The sequence below is a fragment of the Mesocricetus auratus genome, unplaced genomic scaffold, assembly GCF_017639785.1.
Source record: "Mesocricetus auratus isolate SY011 unplaced genomic scaffold, BCM_Maur_2.0 Super-Scaffold_100007, whole genome shotgun sequence".
Taxonomy (NCBI): Eukaryota; Metazoa; Chordata; class Mammalia; order Rodentia; family Cricetidae; genus Mesocricetus; species Mesocricetus auratus.
Window position 1 is genome coordinate 49,100,169 of NW_024429191.1, and position 12,870 is coordinate 49,113,038.

Here is a 12,870-nt window from a genome sequence, read left to right on the forward strand (position 1 = left end):
GAATTAGCCAAAATAGTTGATTTCATCCAGAAATATAATTTTCCTCTCTGCAATCCTGACTCTTGGGTGTTTTGACACTGGAATTTTGGGGCTGAAGCTTTTGTGAGCTTAGACCAAATATAATCTGAAATAGTGCGCGTCCCTCAAGCACAGCACTTTCATTTTCATTCACTTGCCTGTTTTTCTTTTCTTTTGTTTTGAGACACGGCTTCTCTGTGTAACAGCTCTGGCTGTTCTGGAACTTACTCTGTAGAGATCTGCCTGCCTCTGCCTCCCAAGCACTGGGATTAAAGGTGAGTGCCATCACCGCCTGGCTTTGTTTTTGTTTTTAAATGAAAAAAAAAAAGCCAAAACAGCCAAAATACTATCTGGTGACATTCGCATCTCAGTGTCCACACATAAAGTTTTATTGTAACATAGTCACACTCATAATGTCGGTGGTTGTTTTAATGGTACAGCAGAACAGTTAGTGCCCTGTGGAGGGTTTAGTCGGGAGAGGAGTTTGAGTCTTAGCAGCAGACGTAAGGAGGCAGGGACTCGAGGGCAGTGACAGCCCTAGAGCTCCTGGGATTCTCCTGGGTGCAGGCACCTGGGGCTCAGATGGTGATGCTGTTCTCTATGCGGCTGGGCTTGAGGTATTCATACGGCAGGTCAAGTTGCTCATTCCGGGCTGTAATCTCTCTTTCCAGATTTTCCAAATCTGATTGAAATCGGCTCAGCACAGTTTTGGTCCTGGGGTCTGAGAAATACTTTTCTTTGTGTTGTCCTAGAGGTACCTGAAATGGAAAGGATTATTCAGGTTCCAGCCTGAAGAAACCCAGCCCCTCACATGATACCCCCCCCCAACTGTTACTTCCCTCTTCTTGATTCTCACTCACCATGTCCGACTGGGGGCGACTTAGATGCCATGCGATGGTCATTTGAAGACAGGACTTCTGAATATCCGGTAGCGACCCCATCACCATCTCCATTGTCACGTCCTCCTTGTTGGTGGGTGGGGGCATCCTCATTGTGCATGGAGCATTAGGTACCCAACCGTACCAGTCCAGCTGGGGAAGGAAACTGTAGCTCTAGAACCCAAGTGTTCCAGTTTGAATCCCCACTTCTCCCTTGGATGTCCCAAGGTCCAGACACTTGCTCCCTGGGCCCTGAGCTCTCCATACCTGGCCCTGGTTGATGGCCGCATGCTGGGAAGTGCACGTGAAGACACACATGGTAAGGAAATGGCAGAGTTGATCACGGCTCTGGAAGGACACAGGGAAACCTGGCCAGGAAAAGAAAAGGATTTAAACGTTACAGAGTAAGAGAGAAGAAACAAAGGATGGTCTGTATTTTAGAGCAGATGTGTGGTTTCTTATTCATGTAGATATATTTGTATCAGATATAGGTCCCAATACTGGCCTAATTACTTCTCAGTTATTTTAGACCAGAGGCTCTCAACCTGTGGGTCTTGGCCCACACAGGGGTTCCATATCAGATGTCCTACATATCAGATATTTACATTGTGATTTGTGACAGTAGTAAAAGTACAGTTTTGAAGTAGCAACAAAATAATTTTATGGTTGGGGTTCACTACAAGAGTTGTAGCATTAGAAAGGTTGAGAACCATTGCAGAAGACCATTTACTTAACCTCTCCGCATTCCAGTTTTTCCCATCCACACAATGGATATAGTGTATGTAATCCCAGCTCAGAGGCAGGAGGCTTTGGAGTTCCTGGCCAGCCCAGCCTGCATGTAAAGTTCCAGACCAGTCTGCACCACTGTCTGGACTACACAGTGAGATCCTGTCTTTAAAAAAAAAGCATCAAAATCATCTGTTTTTAAATAGTGCTCAGCCAATAACAGACACTGTCGTTGTGGAAAGATTAGGAACTGGGCAATCAGTTATCCCTAGTTAGTTAAGAAGGGAATTATAGTTTCTTAGTTGCACAATGGAGAATAAGAAGTCCTGAGCTGGGCCGGTGGCACATGTCTGTAACCCGAACACTTAGGAGGCTGAGGCAGGAAGAGCATGACTTCAAGGCGAGCTTTCACTACATAGGAAGTTTGAGGTCCAGCTAGACTAAGTGACCCTGTCTGAAAACAGTAAAGTCCTCAGCTTACCTCATGCCAGTCATTCACAGTGTGTGTGGGAGCTCTGAGTTGAGCTGGTACATATATAATTACACCTGTTATTTAGATAAGAAGATCAAAGGCCAGGGAGATTAAATGTTTTTCAAGATTACCCAGTAACGGGAAAACAGAGGCTGACTTTGAACTGGGGTTCCCAACTGCTATTCTATTACCCATTTTCATTTTAGCATACTTCCTCTAAGTCCAACAGAAAAATTAGGCAAAAGTGGGCTCGGTGAGTTGAATAGAAAGAGGAGGGGCTGGGAAGCTATTTGTGGAGGTTAGAGTTAATATTTATGGTATGGAATGAAGGGTTGTGTTTCCACCCCCAAGTTAGTATTCTGAAACTATTTGCCAGTGTGATGGTATTTAGACATGAAGATTCTTTGGAAGGTTATAATGTCATAAGTTTGGAGCTCTAATGAGTAATGGCACTGTCCTTATGAGACAAGACAGAGATCTAGTTTGTTCTCTCTCTGCCATGTGGTACTATGAAGGTCACCTGTGTCACCAGGAAGTGCGCCCACCACAACACAAGTATGCTGCACTCAGACCTCAGACTTTAAGCCTCCAGAGTGGTGAGAAATAAATTTCTGATGTTAAAGCCACCTGTGTGTTTCACTTCATTATCTCAGTCCAGACAAAGACACTGAGTATTTATGATAAATTCTAAGATGTAGATGCTGCTTGAGGAGATGGCCAGGGAGAAGAAGGGCCTTTTTGGACACATGAAGTCAAAGGGTCAGGACAGAAAGACACTAGAGATGCTCATGGTTGGCAAGAATCCGGTGGGTGAACCCCTTGCCTCCTAAAGGAGAGGCCTGCTCCAGGGCACAAATGTGTGCTGCATGCAGGGTCTTGCCATGGTGGTCCTGCTATGCCGTAAAGAAGCAGTGGATGGGATTCAAGGTCTGAACTGTGGAGGAGCAGTTGCTGAAAGAAACCTCAATGCCAGAGAGGAGGAGGCCTTGTGTTTAAATAGCCCAGGAAAGGCTAGTTCTTTGAGGAGTTGAGGGAGGAGGATGAAGGTTGACTAGAGTAATGACTACACCCTGACTGGTGGTAGGGGAGCTGGAGACTGAGAACTGGATTAGCCAAAGAAACCTGAGCCCCAAGGATGGGGACACTGGACTGACTGGAGCCATAGCATGCAGATAGTGTTGAGGTGACATCTAGAAATGACATTGCAGTCTGGCAAATGTGCAGCATGCCACAAACCTGTGTGTGGACAGCAGCAGGCAGGAAGGGAAGGGATAGCCGCGGCGAGACACGATGGGCTTTGGTGGGGAATTTTTCTCATTTATGTCTCAGGTAGAAAACCAGGGAACCATGAGTGCAGAGCTCCATAAGCCCCAGCAGGGACTGGGGGGAAATCACTGGTTGTGGTTCTGCTGTAGCTGAGAACCTGAGAATGAGTTGGTGGTCAGGGCCTCTTTACGAGGACAACCTGGGTATGTGGGATGGTTCTGGGTGTTTGGAGGCTTGGAGGGCGCTTTCATGAATGGAAGGGCAGGTGACTAGGGAGTTCTGTCCTCGAGGTCTGGGGAGGGGCACACCTGTCACTGGGACAGGTCTTACCTCTGTCCTGGGCATGGCACAGTCCCACCTCAGTGATCTCCCAACACCAGGCCTGCAGCTCTGTGTCTCCCCTCACAATATCATCACTTTGGTAGAAGAGGTGAACCATCCCCTCCACATACCTGCCCAGAGAAGGGAACGGAGCTGAGAGCAGAGGCTTCAGCCTCTCACGCTGCACTCTGTCCTGGGGCCACCTCGCACCGTGCCTGGGTTGGAGCCTACCAGATTTGTGTTTTGAAGTTTTAATCTCCATTCAAGTAATTAATTTACTGTAGCATTGTGGATCAAAGCAAAGGCTTTGCTCGTGCTAAGCAAGCATCCTGTGACTGAGCTACACCCAGGGCTCAGGCAGATTGAGGTCAGGAAAAGTGATAATAGCTAGTCTTCCTACACATCTACACATGACTGCTAGTCACTCCTGACAAAACCCTGGTTCTTCCAGATCCCCCAGCCTCTGCTCTAACAGCTCTCCTCCTCGGTGTCCTGGCCCTACTCCAGTCTCTCTGTTTTTAAACTGACAACTGACTCCACCTGTTCCTTACCTCTCGCTCTGGGGAGATACTTTTTTCCCCAAGTCAGATCTCACCCATTCCCTCTCACTCACCTGGAAGTGACTTCCCAGAGCCGTAAAGCGTCCTGAGCATAGAGGGCACTTGGGATTTTCAGCAGGCCTCTGTTAGCCAGGTCATCAGGGGGACAGAGGGAGCAGTAGGTCAGCTGTGCCAGTGCCCGAGTGAGCAGCTGAACATGGCCCCCTCCACCTGTGCTCACTACCTGGAACAAGAGAGTTGATAAGTCTTGATGGATGGAAGCAGCAACAGAGAGCCAAGGGCTTTATGGTGATCAGGCATAGAGTTTTCAGATTTAAAGTCATGTATATAAATAAACAGGACTCATAGGTTAAGGCTAGAGATTTTCATGGAAGTTGGTCTGTTGTCCCCAAGTGTTCCGACTATCAGTGGGAGCTGGGAGATCAGGTGGCACCACATCCCTCTTACCTGATCAAATATTCCCCCATCTGAGATGAGCTGGGTCCGGCTTCGTGTGTTGATTTCCATAGTGTAGCGAATGTGGGGAACTATGAACTGGAGTGGGGATTAAAGGGAGCTGTATTGAGATCTTCGTAGGACCTGACACCAAGTGTAACGTCCTACTATACTCTTGATGTTTTTGTTACGCTGCTACCTTGACAGGCTGGACTCTTACTTCTCTGATCACTCGTTCACATTCTCTAAATTCACCAGGAGTTGTCCACCATGGTGACTAGGATTTCAACCTACACTTTACCACTCTGATACTTAGCCAAGTTAATTTCTATTTAATATGCAATATTCCCATCTGCCAACAGGGGGCAATAATAGACTCTTGTCTTAGGAAGCTATAGCCTGTGTGACTATGTAGGTGAAGTGTTTGTCTACATGAAGGAATCCCAATAGTAACTGTTACTCATTCTCTTCCACCTTGAGTATGGGTTTCTTTTAGGAGCTCAGGGCCTTTTGATTTTCTTACATCCTATCATTTATATCCTCCTAGCTTAAATTAGCCTGTATATTCCTTATCAAAACTGCATCTCCATTCTTTGGTTATTGGACGTTGGGTTTCTTTAGAAGTGGCTTGTGGGGAGGGTATACGAAGCCATCTGCTTACAGAGTGGTGTCAGTGTCCATTCTGTCCCCCAGCCTTGATGGTGCTGTTGGGTCTCCTCTCTCCTTTTCCTTGGTTGTTATAAAAATCTACCTCATTCTCATGCATTCTTTTTGTCTTGTTTTTACACAGTTGATATTCATATTTTGTCTAATTTTGGTATTAATTTAAATTGCTTATGCCAAACACAGGAATAGCTCAAGCGATCTCTTTGACTTTGAGACATCAAAGCAGCTCACATTAGTCTGAGATTTACACAAAATTCTGAATGTTATAGAATGTCCCAAGTCACATGGTGGTGCATGCTCTGATCCATGAATGTGGGAGGTGGACCAACGAGTATCAGAGAAGCTCAAGGAAGTCTTTGGTTATAGAGAGTTTGAGGCCAGCCTGGATTGTAGAAGACCCTGACTCAAAAGCAAAACAAAACAAAAGAGTGAACATTTGGAAAATATCAAGGTCAGATGTAGGATTTAGACCCTGACAATGGAAGCACAGATTCTGCACAGAGGTGGTCCTTGGGACATCAGCACATTGAGCCCTCCTGTGTGTCCTGTGATACACAGTAGTTTGCCAAGTTTGTCACAGGATGTAGTTGCTAGGGTGGATGGAGCCAGAAGGGAAAATTTCAAGTGTGAACATAGGCTTTAACTAGACACACGGAGTAGGCAGTGCAGGTGCAGGAGGCATCATGGCATAAATGAAACCCAGGATACTAATAATCAGCCCGTGTTACCCAAAGGGGAATTCAAAAGGAGTCACAGCTATATTGGTCAGGCTCGGACAGTCAGATGGAAGCACCCAGCCGGAGGGATTTAATTGTTCTTCTTACCGTGTTCCTCACTTAAATACTCAGACAACACTTTATACACCATGTAGCTAAAACAGACACCTCAGTTTGCCCTTAAACTAGCCCTGACAATCACCTGCTTTTACACACTTGCACCATTTTTGCCTGGCATATTCTCTATATGTGAAATATTATCAAGGTTTTCAAACATTTTTATCTTCATTATATTATTTTAGTTGCATGTGAGTATGTGTGTATGGGCGCATGTGTGTCATGGTGCCCATGTAGAGGTTGGAGAACAACTTTTGAAAGTTCGTTCCCCTCTGTTCTCCCATCATCACACTGCTGGGGCTACAGATGAGCCGCCGTAGTTGGATTTTTGCATGGGTGCTTGGCATCTAAATCAGGTCCTCATGCTTGAGTGGCAAGCATTTTATCCGCTGTCCAAGCCCCTAGTTGGCCCTTAGCCACTTGCCTTCGAAAGAAGGAGTAATACTCTCTCCACTCCCAATTGACAGTGTCTCAGCTATATTGTAAGCCTACTGTGACATGGTCAGATGTTTGAGAATTTGAGATCTCCCTTATGATAGTCCTGAAGAGGTGTTAAATGACTCAGCTTGATTAAAATAAGTTCCAAGGTGTTGATACAGTTTTCTGCCACGGTCCCCCACCCCTTCACCCAGAGATTGCTATGAAGATTTTGCCGTTGTATCTACCTCCTTTGAGTTGTGGAGGGTGAAGACAGGTGGATTCCAGGGACTTGCTGGTCAGCCAGTCTAGCCAAATTGGTGATCTCCAGGTTTAGTCAGAGACTTTGTCTCAAAACATCTCATTTGGGTTCTAAGGGAGACAGACAGAGGGTAGAGTCTGTACCTTGAAGATAGGGTGCAGTCCTGGGAGGCACCTCATGGTGGCAACAGCGATGACCTCAGCCACCAGATGAGTGTTCAGCAAATGGAACTGGAGCTCGTGCAGTTGGAAATCTGAACTTCGCACCCAGATCTTAGCCAAGAGCCAGGCAAGTGGAGGATCTGAGGGCAGGAACAGTGTTGGAGCTGGGGAGCTGGGACTGGGAGGCTGAATCTGGGAGAAATAGAAATTGAGTATTTATGGAACTCCCCCTCTGTATGACACGGTCACAGTACCCAGGGAAATCGACGACTAAGCACAAATGGTTCCTTGTAGCAGCTCACACTTAAGTAGAAGGAACGAGAGACCCATCGCCCTGCTTCCCCAGCTATGGTGCCACCATGGGCAGACTGAATGCAGGAGAGATGGGAAGCAGGGGTCCAGAGAGGAGGTCCTACTGGAGCTGTGGGAAAATGTGGTGGGGCTCAGAAATCAGGTGATGGGATGGAGAGCAGGAGCTGCATGGGTGTGAGCCAGGTGTGGTGGCGTTCCTCTGTAATTCCCGGATCTCTGTGGCTTCAAGGCCAGCCTGGTTTGCATGGTGAGTTCCAGGCCAGTCAACTACACAGTGAGACTCTGTCTTAAGAACAAGGAAAACAGCACGCCTTTAATCCCAGCACTTGGGAGGCAGAGGCAGACGGATCTCTGTGAGTTCGAGGCCAGCCTGGTCTACAAGAGCTAGTTCCAGGACAGCCTCCAAAGCCACAGAGAAACCCTGTCTCGAAAAACCAAAAAAAAAAAAAAAAAAAAAAAAAAAAGAACAAGGAAAACAGAACAAAGGTGGAGCTGTCAGACTATTGACAGTGCTGGTGGGAGTGTAGGTGAAGAGTCAAGTGACAACGGACCTATAGAGCGGAGGACACAGACTTAATAGTGGTTCTCAGTGCGGTCCTCAGCTACTTAATCTCATCAATTTGGAACTTGTAAAGAAAGCACTTTCTTAGATCCACCTCAGATACACTGAACCACAAAGTCTGGGGGTGGGTCTTAACAACCCCACCCCAGGGCCTGTGCATGCTAGGTGAGTGCCTTGCACAGAGCTACACCCCTACCCAGAAACCCGTGCTTTTAACAAGTTTTTGAAGTGATTCAGAAGCACACTGACATTTGAGAACTGCTGGTAATAGGATGAGAACTCAAGAGGCCATTTGTTGTTTGTTTGTTCCTTTAAAGATCTTACTATGTAGCTCAGGTTGACCTAAAACTTGTCATGTATCCTTGTGTAGTCTTGAACTCACGATCCTTCTGCCTCCAGAGTATTGGGATTATGGGTATGCACCATACACCCAGCTGCTTCTGTGACTCATGAACAAGCCCTTCCATTTGGGTGAGTTGGGACTAGGCAATGAAATGAGGTAGCTCTCAGAAGAGGTGCAGCCTGGGAGCCAAGCACCTAGAAACTGGGTTTCTGGGTGCAGAGGTTTAAGTGACAGAGAACAATGTTAGGAATGAGATACTTAGGGAGCCTTACCTGGATAACCATGGGTAGCAGCTTCCCATTGGGGTCCAACCTCAGCATGACAAGAGGGGCAGCCAGGTACTGCTGCTCTCCTCGGATCACATTGGCTGGAATTCCATCCAGCAGGGTAAAGTCAGCTTCAAACAGGGAACCATTCTGGAAAAAGGAATGCATCCATTTTTAGAGTTCAAAGTTCACACATTGAGAGGCCAAGACGAAGGCAAGATATTTGAAGACATTGTTTCCAGCTTCTTGTCATTGTCATTCATCAGTCCTAGAGTTCTACTGATAGAGCTACAGTTGGTTCAGTTCCTCTAATCTTAAAGTGAAACAGTAACAACAAACAACAACAATGGCAAACCACAAGGCACCGGATGAAGATGTCTTGTGTGGGGATTTCTGTAGCAGATCTGGGTTCAGAACAGGCCTGCTCACTCCAGTTCGCAGCACAAGCATTATCAACTTGACTCTGTGTCTAGATGGCCAGTCCCTTGTCCTAGCTCTTGTCTTCTCTCTGCTCTTGGCTCCCATCAGCTCAACAACACCTCCTCTGCTCTGTAAGAATCACCTGCTCTGATGGATAGATATTCCGCAGAGCTCCCTGAACTACCATTGCCACTGAACACAGCGTGCATAGGCTTATCCTCCTGGTAACCAGTTCATCCTTCCCAAACTCAGCTCTCTAAAATTTTCCAGAACACCTCCTGAATCCTCTCCCTCCACAACACAGGCATGGCCCTTTCCCCTGCCAAGATCACTAGGATCCAGGACAGTGACAGCAGCAAGAGTGTCATTACTCCTTCTAATGTCTCTGGATCTAGTCTGTGCCGTAAGGATCCACCCTCTTTCCCTAGTTTACGTACAGGAGCTCCTTGTAGCTTTTACATGACATTGCCACTTTTCAGATACTTTTTTTTCTAGCAAAAGGCATGCACCAAGGGGTGCCTCCTTTCTTGTCTCTTGCCGTTGGCATCCTCAACCTCACTAGGTCTTACTAGTAATGAGAGAACAGTGCCAGGCAGGAGGAAGGTACCTGGAGTTCTCTGTCCAACTGGGCTTGGAGCTCCTCTGTCCCAGAGGGCAGTACCAGCCTGGAGGGCAGAGAGGTGCAGCGTCTTAACAGCATGGGGTTGGCACCATTGAGGAACTGGTAGCCGAAAAGCTCATCATCCTTCCAGCAGCGGTGAACCTTCTCTGTGGTGCAGGGGTAAGGCACAGAAAGGAGGAAGGGATTTACCACAGCCTAGATGTTTCTGTTCTTCACATTTGACCGTGGGGATTAAGACTATCCTATGTTCAGCCATTTTTATTTTTGTCATTTTTGAGGCCTCTGTGAGGATATCAGGCATAATTATATATATATATATATATATATATATATTTGGTTTTTTAAGACAGGGTTTCTCTGTATTGTTTTGGAGGCTGTCCTAGAACTCGCTCTGTAGACCAGGCTGGCCTCGAACTCAGAGAGATCCGCCTGCCTCTGCCTCCCAAGTGCTGGGATTAAAGGCGTGCACCACCGACGCCCAGCCAGGCATAATATATTTTAATTTGGTGAGGAGCTATGGGAACCATGCATTGTAATGAAAAGGGACCACTGGGATGTTATAGAGATCTGGGGAAGCCACTGACCAGCCAAGGCACTCTTCTGGCCCCAGAAGATCTGATCAAAGTCTTCCAGACGGTTCCAGGTTCTCAGGAGGGTGTAAACACGTTTGAGACGCATTTCCAGAACCCTAGGACAGGTGTTAAAACATGATCCCATCATCTGATCCTTATCTCCTCACTAAACACCACCTGGGTCTCCCAACTCCCATGCCATGAGCTTCAGCAAGTTTCTTACCCCGCCCTCAGCGTCCACTCAAAGTCCAGCCTCTTCTCCTCATGGAATCTCATATTCACAGGTAGGTCATCCTTACAGTCTGCTGCTATTGTCTGAGGTAAGCCTTCCTTCCAGGTGGCCCAGCTAGAAGTTGGGGATAACACTTCAGGGAGAGTGTCGAGATAAGTGGTGGGGATGGGTAAGGGAGGGGGGACAGTTGGGAGGTCTGTGGGTAGACTGTCACCGGTAAGTCTGTTGTCTTTCCTTCAGTTCCTTTTCTCGATGCTTCTGGAAGACATCCAAGTCATTGCCTCCTGCCAGGCGGGCTGGGGAAGGTTAGAATTAGTTGTACTCCTTGTCTGGTTCTGAGCACTCTTCCACTTGTCCCCTGCTCTTTTTGTCGCCAGTCCATGTTTTCTGCTGAGCTCCGCTGCTTTTATCTCTGTGGCTTTGCCTCACTTGATGACCCCTGGACATTCATCTGGTTTTGCCAACTTCAAACCACATCTTCCTTCCAGATCAGATATCTGCCGTGTGTCCTTGTTCCTTAAGTGCCTAATCTCCTATCTGACATTTCACCAATGTCTAAAGTTGGAGGGAAATCGCCCTAACTTAGGCGATAACATCTTGGTCTCCGACACCACACCTCTCTATTGCTCCGTGTTGCTCTGGCTAATCTCTTACCCTAGACACCTTCACCCTTCCTTTCATTGCCTGCTTTCACTTTCCCCAGCCAATCGCCACTCTGCAGTTACTGTGCCATCACCTGGATTAGATCGGCCTTTCCCATCATGTTTCCGGCCTTACCACCCCAGCTTTCCTTCGTCTCTGTGCAGCTCTTTCTCTTGGTTGCCATGGCAAATATTTGAAGTTTTGTAGCTCTCATGCATGCCCTCTCCTGCCAGGTGATCCTCACTACTCCAATCAAACCAGTTGGTAACCGTGGCTCGTTGGCCATCACCTGCTCTGTGAGCCCTCCACCTGTCTGTGCCCTAACTTGTCCCGAGTCACAGAACTCATCCTGTTGTTCTTTGCTTCTGTCTACAGTTCTGTGACCTACTTCCTAGTAAGGAAAACGAGGTCTCCAGATCGCCTATTTCCCTCTTTAAGGCAATATCACTTATTCTGGAAAACACTTGGGGGGAATTCATAACTTCTTCCCATTTCCTCACTTGCATCCCGGAAATTCTCTGTGCTAGTGTCTGCCCATCCTTTCTTGAGGTTCCTTTAGCCCCCCCCCATCACCTCCAGCACTCCCCGTTCGCCCACTTCCGCAGGGTGAGATGCTGCCTGCTCACCTGTCCCCTCCGGCAGGCTCAGTACTCCCTCCCCCTGCAGCCAGTGGTAGCAGGGGAACACTGCCTCTGCACTTGTTGAGGGCCCCTGGACCGTGATGAGATTGCAGAACCAGGCGTCGTCCACCACCCAGTGCTGTTTGTGCAGTTTCACAAACTGCAGTGGTCCCAAGTCCTCGGGAATATCAAAGTCAAATTCCTCCTCCTGTGGGGACCAGATTCGCCAGACTTAGTAGCAGGAATTGGGAGAAGCCTTTCGGAAACGGAGCCGCCCTTTGTGGAGCCTCAGTTTACCGCAGTGAGCTGTCAAAGAACACACCTCGCTCTTGCTCTCCCTCCCTCTTCACCCCTAACCTGTCTGGTGGGTCTAAGGTGTCCCGTTTCTGTGGGAAGACCAGAGACTACAGAGCGCTGACCAGAGATCTGAGCTGATGATGGAGCATCGTCTCATTCTGTTCACTGAGCTCCCAACACACTGGAGCTCAGAGCAGCTTCAAGTCTGACCACAAGTACGACTGCTCTGGGGCTCTTTAAGCCTGGGTCGGGGTCCAGGAAAGGAGACCAGCCCAGTCCAGTAGCTGACCTCACTCCTGGCGTCCCACCACAAAACTCCATTGCGGTCGCGCTGTCACAGTCCCTAGCCTCCCGTTCCTTGCCAACCTCCCACGCCCAGCCCGGACCCTGGGTGGCTCAGCTCTTGCCCGCTAACCTTGCCCCGCGCCGGCCTTAACTGCAGCTCCAGTTTCGCCTCCCCATGCGCCCCAACCAGCCACAGCCGCACTTGGTTGAGGGATCCCGAGAAGAGCCAGGCTCCAGTGACCACGCGGACCCGGTAGCGGCCCATGGCGCCCTTTGGCTCTCTGGCCTCTCGGGAGGCGATCCAAGTGAAGCTCAATTCGAAGACAGCCCAGGGCCACCGTCGCCTCAGGGGCCAGTCCCAAGGCTTTAAAAGATGGATCTGTATCCCCGCCCTCTCAACTTTTAGGCACTCCTCCCAAGTCCCCGCCCCAGACTAGCCTGAACCTGCTAGTCTAGCAGGCTTTGGGGAAGGGCTGTGCCATTGGGTTAGCTATGGTGTGAGAGAATCTAAAGATGCCCTGGAAGTAAGTGTGCGTGCGTGTGTGTGTGTGCGTGCGTGCGTGCGTGCGTGCGTGTGTGTGTGTGTGTGTGTGTGTCTAGACCAGTGGTTCTCAACCTTCCTAATGCTGCGACCCTTAAATACAGTTCCTCATGTTGTGGTGACCTCCAACCATAAAATTAT

General features: G+C 48.3%; 1 protein-coding gene and 1 long non-coding RNA gene across 3 annotated transcripts; one reads left to right on the forward strand and one right to left on the reverse strand.

Annotated features, from left to right (window-relative positions):
- Positions 1 to 385: 385 nt before the first annotated feature.
- Positions 386 to 12,539, reverse strand: LOC101844629 (polyunsaturated fatty acid lipoxygenase ALOX12). 2 transcript variants are annotated; one of them, XM_005067498.4, is made up of 14 exons: positions 12,319 to 12,539; positions 11,613 to 11,814; positions 10,559 to 10,640; positions 10,336 to 10,458; positions 10,125 to 10,228; positions 9,526 to 9,686; positions 8,505 to 8,648; positions 6,998 to 7,207; positions 4,689 to 4,775; positions 4,295 to 4,464; positions 3,691 to 3,812; positions 1,164 to 1,264; positions 879 to 1,049; positions 386 to 776 (listed from the first exon to the last, which is right to left on the reverse strand). In XM_005067498.4, exons 1-14 carry the CDS (start codon positions 12,451 to 12,453, stop codon positions 597 to 599), a joined length of 1,992 nt encoding a protein of 663 aa, XP_005067555.1. In that variant the 5' UTR covers positions 12,454 to 12,539; the 3' UTR covers positions 386 to 596. The 2 variants fall into 2 exon arrangements, with proteins under 2 accessions (XP_005067555.1, XP_040604939.1); XM_040749005.1 differs by lacking the exons at positions 11,613 to 11,814; positions 12,319 to 12,539 and having other exon boundaries at positions 10,336 to 10,477.
- Positions 774 to 2,720, forward strand: LOC121141387. The gene is made up of 2 exons (XR_005878279.1): positions 774 to 946; positions 1,125 to 2,720. It is a non-coding gene; the product is annotated as an uncharacterized LOC121141387 (long non-coding RNA).
- Positions 12,540 to 12,870: the final 331 nt, after the last annotated feature.